Source organism: Cucumis sativus, chromosome 6 (assembly GCF_000004075.3).
Source record: "Cucumis sativus cultivar 9930 chromosome 6, Cucumber_9930_V3, whole genome shotgun sequence".
In the NCBI taxonomy this organism is placed as follows: domain Eukaryota; kingdom Viridiplantae; phylum Streptophyta; class Magnoliopsida; order Cucurbitales; family Cucurbitaceae; genus Cucumis; species Cucumis sativus.
Window position 1 is genome coordinate 20,149,658 of NC_026660.2, and position 14,119 is coordinate 20,163,776.

Genomic DNA, 14,119 nt, shown 5'->3' on the forward strand with positions numbered 1-14,119 from the left:
TTCCTAAACTTTAAAACCATGGTGTGTGATAGGCACACAGAAAATAAGGTAGTAAAGGTAAATTAAGTGTGAGATTCAGAGAAATTGCCAAATTGAATAAGATTTGAAGTTACAAACTTTTTCAACTCTTTCAGAAGAAAAACGTACAAAATGAATAAACCTTCATAATTTACCTGACAAACTATATGTAACACACCTCATTCTTTTGTACCCTACCACCTTCTTCTTCTTCTTCTTCCTCCTCCTTTCCATTTGATATATTGTGTCTGAATACATAGGTAGATCGAGAATTCAATGCACACATGACCATATGGTTTTTTCTTTCCCACTGACGTCCCATTTACCTTAGTGAAAACAAAATAGATTCATAGTAATAAAAAGGTGAGTCCTATTTCATTGTTTGCTTGGTATGATCACATGCAATCGTACTAAAAATTATAATCAACCAATAACACAAATTGGTTGATGAATTAAATGTGTGTTACGTTCAATACAATTGTGATTAGGGATACATTAGTGTTATTGTTTACCACTTAAGGTAAAAATATTTTTTTAAAATTTTAAGTAAAAACGTGATATTAATCTAATTATGTTTGCAATTTCAACTTAAACTTCATTACAATTACATTAGTATCATAGTTTACCAAGATGGTAGTCTATAATTTCATTTTTGTTTTCTCTCTATAATTTTAGCTGATTTTTCCATGGGTACGTAAGAATATCAAATTAACTTTATAAAAGTGCAAATGTTCTTTTTAATCAGATTAGACAAATATTAAAAGGTATAATGGAATATGAATCACAATAAAACGAAATTTAAACTATGAAGATATATATATCAAAATAATATGTATTTAAAATTTTTTAATTTATTGTTTGTTATTAATTTTAAACATAGTTGGATTAGTTAGGGTTGTGTTTGGTTAATAAGAGATTAGATCAGAAACCCCTAGGGGATCAAGGTATAGTAGTGATTCTTATGATTAATTAGGAGAGGAGGGTGGATTATATTCTTGCTCAAAAGGGTGAAAGGGCTTATATATATATATATATACACACACACATGTATTTATGTATTTTTAACAAGTTTGAATTTCTCGTTTTCACACTTTTCAATTAACCAAGCATACAAAAGAAGAAATTAAAATAATGGTGTGAACATGAGTAAAGGTAAACTGGGTAATTCATGGGTGAATTGAGTTGGGGGTCCATAATATTTACTGAAATAAGGTTATATAAAAGAAGGGTTTGAAGGACAAGAAAAAGAAATGTACTAACAATTGAATATTCACATATATTCAACTGAATTTTAGGGTTTTGTAACTTCATATAGATTTTAGATTTTCCACTGCTTGGCAGTGTGGAAATTGATTAGAAGCTAAGGGCCACATTGTGATTATTATATTGCTCCCTTCTTCTAGATATATCTTTGGATGTATACAGTGAAACCACATGGTTTTTTTTGTTCCTTTTTCTCCAATATTCAATGCTATGTTTGTCAAAGTAAAACTTATACAAATTATATTCAAATTGAAACTAATTATAAAGTGATTTAATTTGGATGTATACTAGAGAGTTCAAATAGTAGTGTTGTGTTTTCATTGTTGCTATTTAATTTAATTCAATGGGTTGAATTCATCCTAAAGGACTCATTTAGTTTATTGGTTTGGTTGGATGAGTTGATATTATATGTACTATTCTTCTATCATTCGGTTTTTATATATAGTTTTATGTTTCATTTTCTTCATTTCTTAGCATCCTTTGAAGCTATACGTTCTTTAAATTTACAATTTTTAATGTATGGCATTAGAATATTTAATGAGGTTTAAACCCAATTATTTATGGGCTAATTTTTCTAAGGGATTCAGTTAGGATATAATATGGTTTAAGCCCAATAATACAACCACATTACATATCACATTGCATCTACCACACTTTCTATTTTGTTTGTTGAACTAATTATATTAAATTTGGTCATTTGAGTTAGCATGCTAGTTGAATCTTGATGCTATAAGGTTGAGATTAAGGGGAAACTCACAAAACAATATATACGACCAGCTAAAAGCCTAGACAATATAGATTGTCATTGGTCATTAGGACACGACATAAAACACATCATAGGGCTAAGAGATTATTGGTGATGCAAAATCGTGAAGGCAAACGTGACGTTTTGAATTTTGCATAAAACATCAAGTTGTCATTAGGCCTCTCTCTAATAAAGATTAAAATTCTTGATTTTAAAGAGTGATTATTTTATTTGACAACCCAGTCATCCAAATATAGAAGTCGCCTCATCAATTTGTTAAAAGTTAATGAAATTTTATCAGAATTGACTAAAATATACTCTTTTTAAAAATTCAGCGTCTAAAATATACGTTTATTTAAAAAGTTTTTATAGTTTAAAATATAAAAAAGAGATTAAATTTAGAGACCAAAGGTAAAAATTGAGAGAGATACATTAGGTTTTCTTAAAAATTCAACAAAAATAAAGATGAATAGAAAACGCAAAACAAAAAAGAATCTATAAAATTACTAGACTTAATTTGCTACAATAGAATATTTTAGTTCAACAAAAGCCACCCAACACGAAATTCTGAACACGAATTCTTTCGACATGTTTTTGTTCTAACTCACATGCTACTTAAAAATATTAATAATACGTCGTTCTACATTAACAAACTCACATGCTACTTAAAAATATTAATAGTACGTCGTTCAACATGAAATTGTTAAAACATGCTTGCTTTGAAATTCATTTGACTTAGTCAAAAAAAAAAAAAAACGTGCATGCACCTTGTTTTAAATCACTAATGTGGACAAATCTTAGTTAAATAATTAACAATATCACTTATTTTTAAATATGGTTAGTTTTACATATCAATTAATTTGAATCTCAAGAATAAATAAAAAACTAATCTAACTTTTTAGTATAAATAAATAAATATAAATCAAATTATTTACTTATACAATAGATATGACCGATAAACAATCAAACTATAAAATGAGATCTATCCCTATCCAGTTTAGAAGAGAGGCGTTCATTCTTGTAGGAAAATTGAACACGTCTACCCTCAAGTCTAGTACGAGAGTTCAACTATGAAAAAAATATTTATAAATATAACAAAATATTAATAGTAGTCTATATGTGTCTATCGTGACACCGATAGTAATAGTCTATAGTGATTTATTGTCATCTATAACTAATAAAAAGTAAAATTATATTATATTAATTAATTAATAATTGTTTGCGTTTATTTCGCTAAATGTGAAAGTAATATATATCCTCACATTTTTTGTTTAGATATAAGATGATATTTTAATGAATGTGGGTATAGATTTTAAAGTGTCATGTTTTTCAATATGGTAACCTTTTGTTTGCATATGACATATTTAAACCTCCAATTATTGTCTACATTATTATTCCACATTTTTGTTACAAACGGCATGATGTGGAATATATCAATTGTAAACCACATTTTTTCACCATATAACATTTTCAATTAGATTATAGTGTGTAATTTAACCACGAAAAAGAGAACGTGCAATTTGTTTTTTTGTCTTTGTTAACCATATATATTTAAGTATCTCTTTTCATTCAGGTATGATTTTGGATCATTCATGTAATTTTCTTCTTAATTAAAATTAGGACGTTAAATATCAACAAACTACATTATATTTTTATCCAATTCGTGTTTGGTACGTATCCACAGATATAGAAAGAATAATTCAGAAAAGACATAGAGAAAAACAAAGAGAGGGCCATAGAATTACCATAATTTAGGAGACAAAAGGCAGGGGAAGAACGTGGTAACATTCACAACACAACAAGAGGCTCTTTAAGAAGGGATATAAAAATTAATTAAGAGGGGACACACCATATATATATATATATGTGCATATATAATGAAAAAAATGTAGGAAAATAAAAATGTTAAATTTAATTTTAATATTTTGGAAGGAAATGGGAATTAAGAAATTGGTGAAAAATTAGTAATTGGTTCATTTAATTGATTGCATAGAAAAGAGAAAAGAGGTGTGGAAAGGGAATGTGAGTGAAAATTGACAACCACCGATTTTTATTAATGTGTGAGTTTTCGGTTTTGGGGGGAATGATCATGTGGCCGTGTTTTGACGATATTATTATTATTCGGTTCGGTCGGTGTTTTCTCCAACTTATATAACTCCGTTTTCTAAAATCTCTCCCACTTTGGTTTTTTTGTCACTATTTCCTTTCATTTTTGGCTTCTTCCTTCTCCTTCCCCTTTCTATGACCTCATATGTTGGTGATGATGAAGTAAGAGCTACTCACGTGCCATGTTAACCAATTATAATAATCATCTTCTCTATATTTTACAACTTTAGAATTTTAAATATTACATACTTCCATCAATAGTTTTTTCAAAATTCATTTAAAATATAACATTGGTTTCCTTATTAAGAACTTAATGCTCCAATAATACGTGACCATTCAGTCCAAATCAAATTTTAAGTGTGAAACCTTTCATCTCTATCTATAAAGTTTCAAAGTTTCACACACTTCATTCCTATCTATTTCTTTGTTTCAAAGTTTCAAGTGTGAAACCTTCATTCCTATCTATTTCTTTTGCTTTCTGCCGTAATATCTAGACTACTTACCTTAACTAATCTCACAAGATATCCCTACGATATTTGATATAGCCCTACAATATTTGATTGTCAAGAAAACTCGTAGAAAATTAATTTTAGTTATTAATGAAACCACGTCCTCTTTTTTATTCATATTACTTGATTGAGAGAGAGTGACTATTTATTTAAAGCACTATTAATTTAAAAGGACAACTATACGTGTAAGTCATAACATAGAACAGATTTGCAAATTAAACAAAACAACCAAACCCATACACAAATAAATATCATATTCTACACACTTAATATACCATCTTCACAAGTATCTTCAATCTTGACCCATCTACTAAGTTTGGCTTGCTTGGAGAAGACCATCCCTGATCTGTGAAGCAATATCTTTAACTGCACCAGGTCCATGTGGGATGAACACAGAATTAGACTTTGATGACGCTCCAATCTCCTTCATCGTGTCGAAGTATTGAGTCACAAGAACCATGTCCATGACATCCTTAGATGTCGTTCCAGGGACGTTTTCAGCAAATGCTAGTACACTGTCTCTGAGCCCATCGACAATGGCTTGACGCTGCCGTGCAATACCAAGCCCGGCCAGATACTTGGATTCGGCATCTCCTTCAGCTCTCTTAATCTGCAATATCTTCTCTGCCTCAGCTTTCTCAGTTGCAGCAACTCTCAGTCTTGCAGCTGTTTATACAATCACCCAGAACTCAAAATATTTGCATTTGTAGTAACCAAGGCTAACAAACAAGCATTTATCACTAATTGGGTAGTATTTCATTACCTGCATTTATTTCATTCATTGCTCGCTTTACATGCTCATCTGGCTCAATGTCCACAATTAGAGTTTGAACTATCTCGTATCCATAAGCCGACATGGCCTACATGACCAAAACACCACAAAGATTAGATTTACATTCTTAAGTTGGTTAATTATGAATCATGAAAAGAGAAAGAGAAACAAAGTACCTTCTCCAGCTCGTCTTCGACCGCCTTTGCAATATCATTCTTCTGTTCAAAAGTAGAATCTAGGTCCAACTTTGGAACACTTGCCCTAATAACTAAAACAACAAAACGATGCAACATCTACTTTAGTTACAGCTCAACAAACCAAATTAGGGTGGATTTTAATGACAAGAGTTTAAATAAAAACTTGGTGCCATATCTTCTCAATCATAGTTTAATAACGTTTTTGAAAGATTAGCCCAACTCCAAATTGGCCTCTAAGATTTCAAAAAATGGCTTAAAATAGAATATAAGATATTGTCTTAAAAAATTCTTTGGAAAAAAAATGCAAGCCTTAAATCTTCTTAACAAGATAGAGCAATAACAAATGGCTGATGTGCCTATCAAAGTTTCCTAACAAGATACAGTAAACTGAAGATTGATTGCTATTAGAGATGCTAATTAGAATTTCATTCCCTGGAAAATTATTATCTATTCCATCCCATTGGTCAGATATTGCACCCAAAGGAAAATGTTTTCTGGCAGTACTAGAGTACTACTCATCAAGCTGTAGTAGGTGGGGGAAAGGGGAACCATCACAATAAAAACCACATGAAATTAAATTCCGACTAAAGTATTGAACAAAAGAACTTCAAAGTATACCATCAAAAACATATGCCTGGATCTGTTCTCTTGTATTACTAAGCTTATAAAAAGCATCTGAAGCCTTGTCTGCTAGGGCTCGGTATTGAATAGAGGCAACGACAGTGACAAAAACATTGTCCTGAAGAAAAACCAGACAATAAATTAACATTAAGAATGGTAACTTATAAACCTTCTTTGCTCTGAATCTCTAGCTGAAGGTGCTTCTTATTTCCTCTTCTAGAAATAAGACAATCAATTGTTAATGAATTGCAGAAACAAACCTTTGTCTTTGTCTCACATCGAACATCAAGCTGCTGGAGACGTAAAGAAAGATGACCAGCTATCTGGCTCCCAAGGCACCATGGTAGACAATGGCAACCAGGTTGAAGCACATCGTCAAATCTCCCAAATGTTTCTCTGATAGCTACAGTTGACTGGTCGACTTGAATGCAACCAAGGGCTTGACCCATTCTGAGTTATCAACTGTTCAAACAAGAGAAGTACATGATTGTCAAACGAAGAACAAACTAATAGCAAAAAAAATCATTTTCAACTATCTCGTTCAAGAAAATATGGCTGCCATTTAATTAAAATCATTCATGTGTGAAAGTTAACAAATAATTACAATACTTCTTTTGACGCTCAGGACACAATAAATGAAGTATGTTATAACTTCTTACAATATATTATATAATTTATAAAACGTTTAATGTCTATAAATCTGATAGAAGTCATTGCTTGCCCTTTGAAAACACCACAAATCACCAACTTAGATAGCTCAAAGTTCAGTCACTTTTTCTACATCTTCTCTGTTTCATTAAGAGCTTCAAAACAGAAAGTCCATAAGCAAACTCACTTTCGTTGAAGCCTCTTTCCACACCAATTTTCTTTATTTTTCTTTTCAAATATTTTTCTTTTCCGTTAATTTCTAATAAGTGATCCAATTGAGAAGTTACCATACTTTCTTTGCTCTCTATCCTCGGTCTCAAATCTATCAGCTTTCCAAGCAAGTCCTGTAGGCAAGTTCCATGAATTTAATTCATCCTAAAATCCTTTGAGCAACCTTCTTTGTCCCGTTTCCATTCTGAAAATTCTGTAAAAAAAATTTCTCATAGGCTAACGCTCAATGCACTGATTTCCCAAAAGGATATTGCTATCCTAAAGCCTAGCCTCAAAGCTGAAAACATCTCAACTAATTGTCTGACATTGGAAATTGACCACCATAAACTGGGAAAACTTCATTCCTCATCACATTTTCCCTCCTTTCTGGAGAGGCCACTTTCATATCTGCCTCCCACCAATTAACAGTAAAGCTCAATCTGCCCTTGCAAAGCCTCCAAATCCGTTTAACCTGGAGAGCCACATTGCCACTACCACACACGCTGAAATATTCAGTCTCACTAATGTATATCGCAATCCTCCAAGCTCCCTTGCTCGAAGGCAAAAGACGAAATGGCCATAAAGTATGACAGAAAGGCTGCCAACACCAGATAAACCTATGATTTTTTTTTTCCTCCTTTGTATAATTCCATGTTTCTTCATCTTCAAACTCTCCCTCAGATCATATATTTTCCTATTTTTCCTATTTTTCCACTAAGACACCACTTCCATTCACTTGTGCCGTGGCCATCCTAAATTATCGGCCAGGTTCTTTAATGTTTCCCCCTTGTTATCTGTGCCAAAAGCTTTAGTTCTATCTAAATTAGCCTTCAACTTGAGGCTGTTTCAAAAACCTTAAGTATAAGGAACAAATATTGTAGCTCTAGGCAATAAGCAACTTAAGTGCCTTGCTTCAAAGAAGCAAGATGTACGCAGCAACACACCTCAGTATGTTTTCTAGTTATTTTTAGGAAATAAAATGGTTGTTTAAAAATCCTCATTTCTGCAAACAAACTTATACAAGTGCATCAATCTTATACATGCTTGAAGTTAGTCTTACAGTTCAAAAATCTCAACATGGCTTATTTTCTCTGGTATGAGGAAGATGAATGTTTAGCTTTAGAGCAGTTGTACGACCTATAGAGTTGACCTTGTTCAAGTAAAGTCATTTAGATGACAAATAATTGGATCTAAAATTCAAATAATCCTTACCTCTCTTAAAAGATCAACACTTTCACTTCAAAATTTGGGTAGTTTTAATATTTATTTAGAAACTTTTTTTTTTTTTTTTTTTTTTTAAAAAAGGGTATCAAATGCTAAACTATTAAAGAAGACTGAAACCAGAAACCAATCTACAGAAAACAAGTAAAAACCTCATCAGGAAAGGAAAAAGAAAACGCAAAGCATGTTTTAAATTAGATGATCATAAGATAATATTCATGTTATAGTCGTATACTGATGAATAAGAGGCCTCATCTCAAAGAGAGAAGCCAGCAGATAAAGCCCAACTAGCTAAAATGTTAGCTATTATATCCTACGCCATTACAAAAAGAACCCAGCAGAAGTCTAGACATGTCACCGATTGATTGATGAACATAACAAGGAATAATATTCCCTATAAACACCCTAGAATCCACAACTCTAGAATAAATAGGAAAATATTTAGATTTGGTATAGAATGGAATGACTTCATAACTAAAACACATAAAACAACAACAAATTGTAACATTGAATTAGATTAAAAAATAGTCCATACGGATTCAAGAACCTCCTTTTGCAATCAAAAACAAGAAAATTCTAATTGAAACATGAAACGGCACACAAGTCAACAAACACAGTTAACAACAGGAAACGGTACAAAGGATTGGAGCAACACTCACCAAAAATTACTGTTGATTCCAGAAAAGAAAAAATCGAAGAAATCAAAATTTAGGTCTGGAACAACCCTTTGCCGCAGTTATAAGGAGTTGATATAATTGAATCAGCAAAAGATAAGTCAACTAAAGATATTTTTAACAATTTATCTAATGATTCCAATGAATACTTCGTATTTTTTATTTGGATAAAAGATGATAGTTGTCAAATATTGGTCCCACTACAGTAAATGATCGATAGAAATTAGAAGATAAGCCATAAGGTAGAGGTAAACCACTTGTTGGTTCCTTTGAACAGGTCAAGCAACTGAGTAAAGTCAAGAGCATAAGAAAAGTAAGCGTCACAGGTTTTCCCAAATTGATAATAAAGAATTTCACACATAGGCTTATGAATTCATAATACAATGGGAAAAAGAAAGGAAGTTTCAAGATTTCACTTCAAATCATGCACAAAAAATAAAGCCCTCCGCCCCCCACCATCAATTGTTCTACAAGTAAGCTCAAAACACCGTACCCATACTCAAATAAACTAATACCAGTGACTCAAAACACAAAATGAACATAACCCAAATTCTTAATCATGGGAAAAAATTGAAGAAACCCCTAGTGGAAGCAAAAATTGAAAGGAAATAGGAAAGTTGTTAACAGTTACCTGGCAAATGGTGAGCAGAAAATCAAAAGATGAACACGAAGAAACTTTAAATAGATCCTTATGAAATAGAAGGAAAGACGGAAAGAGAGAAGTGATTGCGTCGAAGAAACAAGGAGAAAACGACGAGCTTTGGCTTTCTGTAATTTACCGCGCCGATTATAGTTTTGGTTAAATCCGTTGGGCAGAGAAAATGGTTGATTTCGTTTGCGCGTTTGAGTTTGGACTTTTCAATGTTCCTTCCAATTTCTTTTCTTTTTTTTAGAAAAGGAATGTTGAGAAATAGATAACACCGTTTCTGCTTCGAATATTCTAAATATGGTTTCCAATGTTATTGCCTAAACCCAAACACTCTTTTCTTCAATAAATTAATAGTAATAATCCCATCAACTATACATATTATTCTAATATTCTTTTTTTATATAAAAAAATTAATTAATTTGGTATAAGAGGAGTTTTCATTAATTAGTCCATGTGAAATTGGTTGTCTACCAATTACCAACTTTGATTTGTATATTGATATTGATAGATTTGTATATTGATATTGATAGAGTTGCATTGTTGCAATATCAAATACTTAGGTTGGAAGCAAAAATATTGATCTCCTTGGTTGCATTTTTCATGGTTTATATAGTTACGTTTTGCATACATACCCATGGAAAGTATGAAATTACAAAAGGATAGGAAGAAAATCAAACCACAAGCTTGATAAGTTCAAAAATTATTCCCAAAAGGCAACGAACAATTGTATTAATGTTATTATACATTAAGTTCTTCAAATAATTTAAATGTTATAAAACTTGTCCTAAACAAAGTTTATGGGCAAAATGCCCTCTCCTCTTGTTGATGAAGCACCAAACTCTTAAAGCATCTCTATCTCTTTCAGAAGAAGAAAATAGAAGCACCCAATACAGTGCAGGAAGATCGAATTAAGTATATAAATTCTCGCAGTTCACACTAATAATGAAAATGGAAACCATGAGAATAAATAATCAAAGAAGAAAATTATATCACCTAAAGCTTCAAAGGCAACGATGATGGTGACAACACAAGCTTTGTCCCTTTCCCAAATGATCTCTTTCAATACTTAAACATCTAGGAGGCTTACCAGTAATCTCCACATGAGCATATTCCATTACTGAAATGGTGAAAACGATTGCAATCTCTAACAATAATGTTGCGTGACACTATTTTGGATATAAGTTTAATAGCAATATGGCAATCCCCACAAACACGAAGGTTCTTTGTAATTCGAATTGGTGTACCTTGTTTTGTGTTTAAGATAGCGAAAACAATGGCCAACTTTTCACTATGAATAGCTAGATGACATTCTTTATCCTCGACCTCCACATCATGGAGAGCAGACTCAGTTTGAGGAATGTAACCTAACTCCTTCATTTTCCCAACTAACACATCCAATTCTCCATATATGTTCTTGGCTTGTGGATGATATTGATCACCAGCAAGAAATGTATGAACTTGACCATTAAGTTCAACATTACTAATGCCCGGCACTTTCTTAATTCCTATCTTCTTCATTGCATATCGAACATTCATTACATCTTTCCACATACCAGCCTTTGCATAAATGTTAGATAACAAAACATAGTAGCCCGATTGCTTAGGGGCCAATTGGAAAAGAAGATCAGCAGCTACAAGTCCAATATCCATCTTTGAGTGCACTCGACAAGCACTCAAAAGTGCACCCCACACTCTTTCATTTGGCTCCATTGGCATCTGTTTGATGAAACTATATGCTTCTTCGACTTCACCAGCTCGTCCGAATAGATCTACCATGCAAGCAAAGTGTTCTATCCTAGGAACTATCCCATATTGTTCTGTCATCATACGAAAGTAATGACGCCCCTGGTCCAACAATCCTGTATGACTACAAGCAGAGAGTACAGAAACAAAAGCAATGGAGTCCGGATTTTGACCTGAGTCTAGCATTTTTGCAAATAGTGCCACTGCATCATAGCCTTGACCACTTCTTCCATATGCAGACATCATTGATGTCCATGACACAACATCTCGCAATCTCATTTTATCAAATACATCTCTAGCTTCTTCTAAACATCCACACTTAGCATACATGTCAAGTAATGCATTCTCAAGTAATAAATTCGGCCGAAGATTGCCCTTCTCAATATATTTATGTAGACGCCTTCCAAGAAATAGGGCTGAAAGGTCCCCACAAGCAGGAAGAAGGCTTGCAATTGTAACTGCATCTGGTTTCATCCCACATTCCTCCATTTGCAAAAATAAACTAACGGCTTCATTTGGCATAGAATTATTCACATATATTGCTATCATCACGTTCCATGAAATTAAATTCTTCTTAGTCATCCTCTCAAACATGTTATGAATATACTGAACATTTTCCAATGATGTATAACACACAACAGGCGAAAGGCTAGCCATTGTACCTGCATCATGATTTAGATTTAGAGAATCCATTTCCTTGCAAATTTCCAATGCATCATCAAATTGCCCACTTTGTGCGTACCCTGCAACCATTGAATTCCAAGAAACTACATCTCTATATGGCATTTGATCAAGGACTTTTCGAGCCTCCCTTAAACAACCGCATTTACCATACATGGCTACTAAAGCATTACCAATAAATAAGTTTGTGTCAAGACCAACTTTCACTATTGCATCATGAACTTGCAACCCTACCCTCAAATTATCCAATCCAGAACATGCCTTCAAAACGCAAGGGAATGTGTAATGATCAGGATTAAAAGCACAGCTTAACATGACTTGAAAAATGGAAAGAGCTTCAACATACAAGTTGTTGTTCACATAACTTCTAATCATGACATTAAAAAACACAACATTCTTTTCAAGACTTCTATCAAAGATGTAACGAGCTACACTTGTTTCCCCTTGAGCAGAGTAAGCTCTCATAAGCTTAATAGCAAGAGTTGGGTCAATCCGTAGATGTTCATTAATAACAATCTTGGAGTGGAGTTTATTCAATGTTTTGATGCCAGGATATTGGTCCAATATTACCTCACACGCTTCTTTAGAAAAGACTTCAACTTTTAAACGGTCAAAACGTATGCGGGTCGAAGAAACGATGCCTCGAAACTTATTGGAATTTAAGATTTGTCGAGTACAAAAAATTATTGCCTTCATGGACAATATGTACTAACATAACAGTACCTGAAAAGTGGAGTTAGGACGTGTGAATTAATTTATCAATGTGATCATGCTAGTTTCTCATCTTAAACTATACTACATTTACAATAATCAAAGACTTGTATTATCAATGAAAATATAACATATTGTTTTCCTGCGTGTAAATATTCAACCTTTCTCCTATTTCAAGACTACATATCTTCTGATTGAATTACTATAATACAAACATATTGTAATTCCATCTAAACTAAAATAGTATCAGAGCGGTAGATCTAACCTTGAGGAGAAACGATAATTTTTCTTGCAGTGCAGAACCCAAGCTGCTCGCTGCTACCATTGCCGTCGCCGGTACTCTAGCCGCCGTCTAAAGTAGCGCACCCTACTTCCGGTGTGGTACTTTAACGATTCCGACATATTGATCACTCGCAGAACCGCACCCACCTCTCGCACAATTCGTTGCGTCCACAGTTTCAAAGAATCGGGGTTTTCATTCGCCGTCCGTCTGCAAACCATCGCCGTCAGTTGAGAAATGGTCCTCCGATAGTGTCTGGAGACTTCAGTGCCTGAAGCTGGTGAGCCGAGGACAACTAGCGAGGCCGGTTGCCGTCTCAACTGCCGCGCCCGGTGTTGGAACACCGTCTGGGACTTCCTTGTTCGAGAGATTTCTTTACGAAGGTGTATTTTCGCTTCAACCTAAGGTTACAATCCGGATCGGTCGGTTCTCAGACGGTTTACTTTGATTCAGTAGTTCTTTCTTTGGTATTAGATTATATTTTCCTTTTTTTTTTTTTCCTGTAGGAGCGTTTGGGAAGAGGAAAGAGTTAATGAAATGTGGTTGGAAAAAATTTATTATTAATAATGTCATGATAATATGTGTTTGGAAGAAAATTATTATTAATAATGTTATGATAATATGTGTTTGGAAGAAATATTATAAATAATGGTATTATGATAGTATGTGTTTGAGGAAAATATTATGAATAATAGTGTTACGATAATATGTGTTTAGAATAATAATTATAATAGGTATGTTATGATAATATTTGTTTGGACGAAGGATTATGTGGAAAGAATTATGAAAATTATTTATTATTATTATTTTTAAAAAGTTTATATTGTAGATTTAATACACAAGTATTCATATATTTAATTTATCAAACTGTTATATTTTTGTAAAATAAGTTACATTAGTTTCTTAAATACTTTGTGCATTTTCAACGTTTTTTATGCAAGCTTTTAGTGCTAATAAATTATTATCTTTTAATTTGTATTCTAAATTTAATACATAAATTAAATATATTTAATTTACCAAATTAACTTAGTTTTCTTTAAATAATTTATTTGAAGACGACGTTCATTTTCA

The 14,119-nt window shown here is 32.7% G+C and overlaps 2 protein-coding genes across 4 annotated transcripts; both read right to left on the reverse strand.

Moving 5' to 3' along the window:
- Positions 1-4,728: 4,728 nt before the first annotated feature.
- On the reverse strand, positions 4,729-9,864 carry LOC101206629 (hypersensitive-induced response protein 1-like). Of its 3 annotated transcripts, none has more exons than XM_011658000.2 (6): positions 9,616-9,864; positions 6,492-6,693; positions 6,229-6,349; positions 5,590-5,681; positions 5,405-5,501; positions 4,729-5,307 (listed from the first exon to the last, which is right to left on the reverse strand). In XM_011658000.2, the coding sequence occupies exons 2-6, from the start codon at positions 6,678-6,680 to the stop codon at positions 4,952-4,954; spliced, it is 855 nt and encodes a 284-aa protein (XP_011656302.1). In that variant the 5' UTR covers positions 6,681-6,693; positions 9,616-9,864; the 3' UTR covers positions 4,729-4,951. The 3 variants fall into 3 exon arrangements, with proteins under 3 accessions (XP_011656302.1, XP_031742345.1, NP_001267649.1); XM_031886485.1 differs by lacking the exon at positions 9,616-9,864 and adding an exon at positions 7,172-7,303; NM_001280720.1 differs by lacking the exon at positions 9,616-9,864 and adding an exon at positions 8,970-8,996 and having other exon boundaries at positions 4,786-5,307.
- Positions 9,865-10,295: 431 nt separating this feature from the next.
- Positions 10,296-13,534, reverse strand: LOC101206395 (putative pentatricopeptide repeat-containing protein At3g49142). Its single transcript, XM_004146696.3, has 2 exons — positions 13,034-13,534; positions 10,296-12,780 (listed from the first exon to the last, which is right to left on the reverse strand). The coding sequence occupies exon 2, from the start codon at positions 12,751-12,753 to the stop codon at positions 10,717-10,719; it is 2,037 nt and encodes a 678-aa protein (XP_004146744.1). The 5' UTR covers positions 12,754-12,780; positions 13,034-13,534; the 3' UTR covers positions 10,296-10,716.
- Positions 13,535-14,119: the final 585 nt, after the last annotated feature.

Coding starts and splice junctions, on each gene's coding strand:
- LOC101206629 (XM_011658000.2), bottom strand. CDS start 6,680: ATGGGTCAAGCCCTTGGTTGCATTCAAGTCGACCAGTCAACTGTAGCT. Junction 6,350..6,491: donor GATGTGAGACAAAGACAAAG/GTTTGTTTCTGC, acceptor GTTTTTCTTCAG/GACAATGTTTTTGTCACTGT. Junction 5,502..5,589: donor TCGAAGACGAGCTGGAGAAG/GTACTTTGTTTC, acceptor TTGGTCATGTAG/GCCATGTCGGCTTATGGATA.
- LOC101206395 (XM_004146696.3), bottom strand. CDS start 12,753: ATGAAGGCAATAATTTTTTGTACTCGACAAATCTTAAATTCCAATAAG.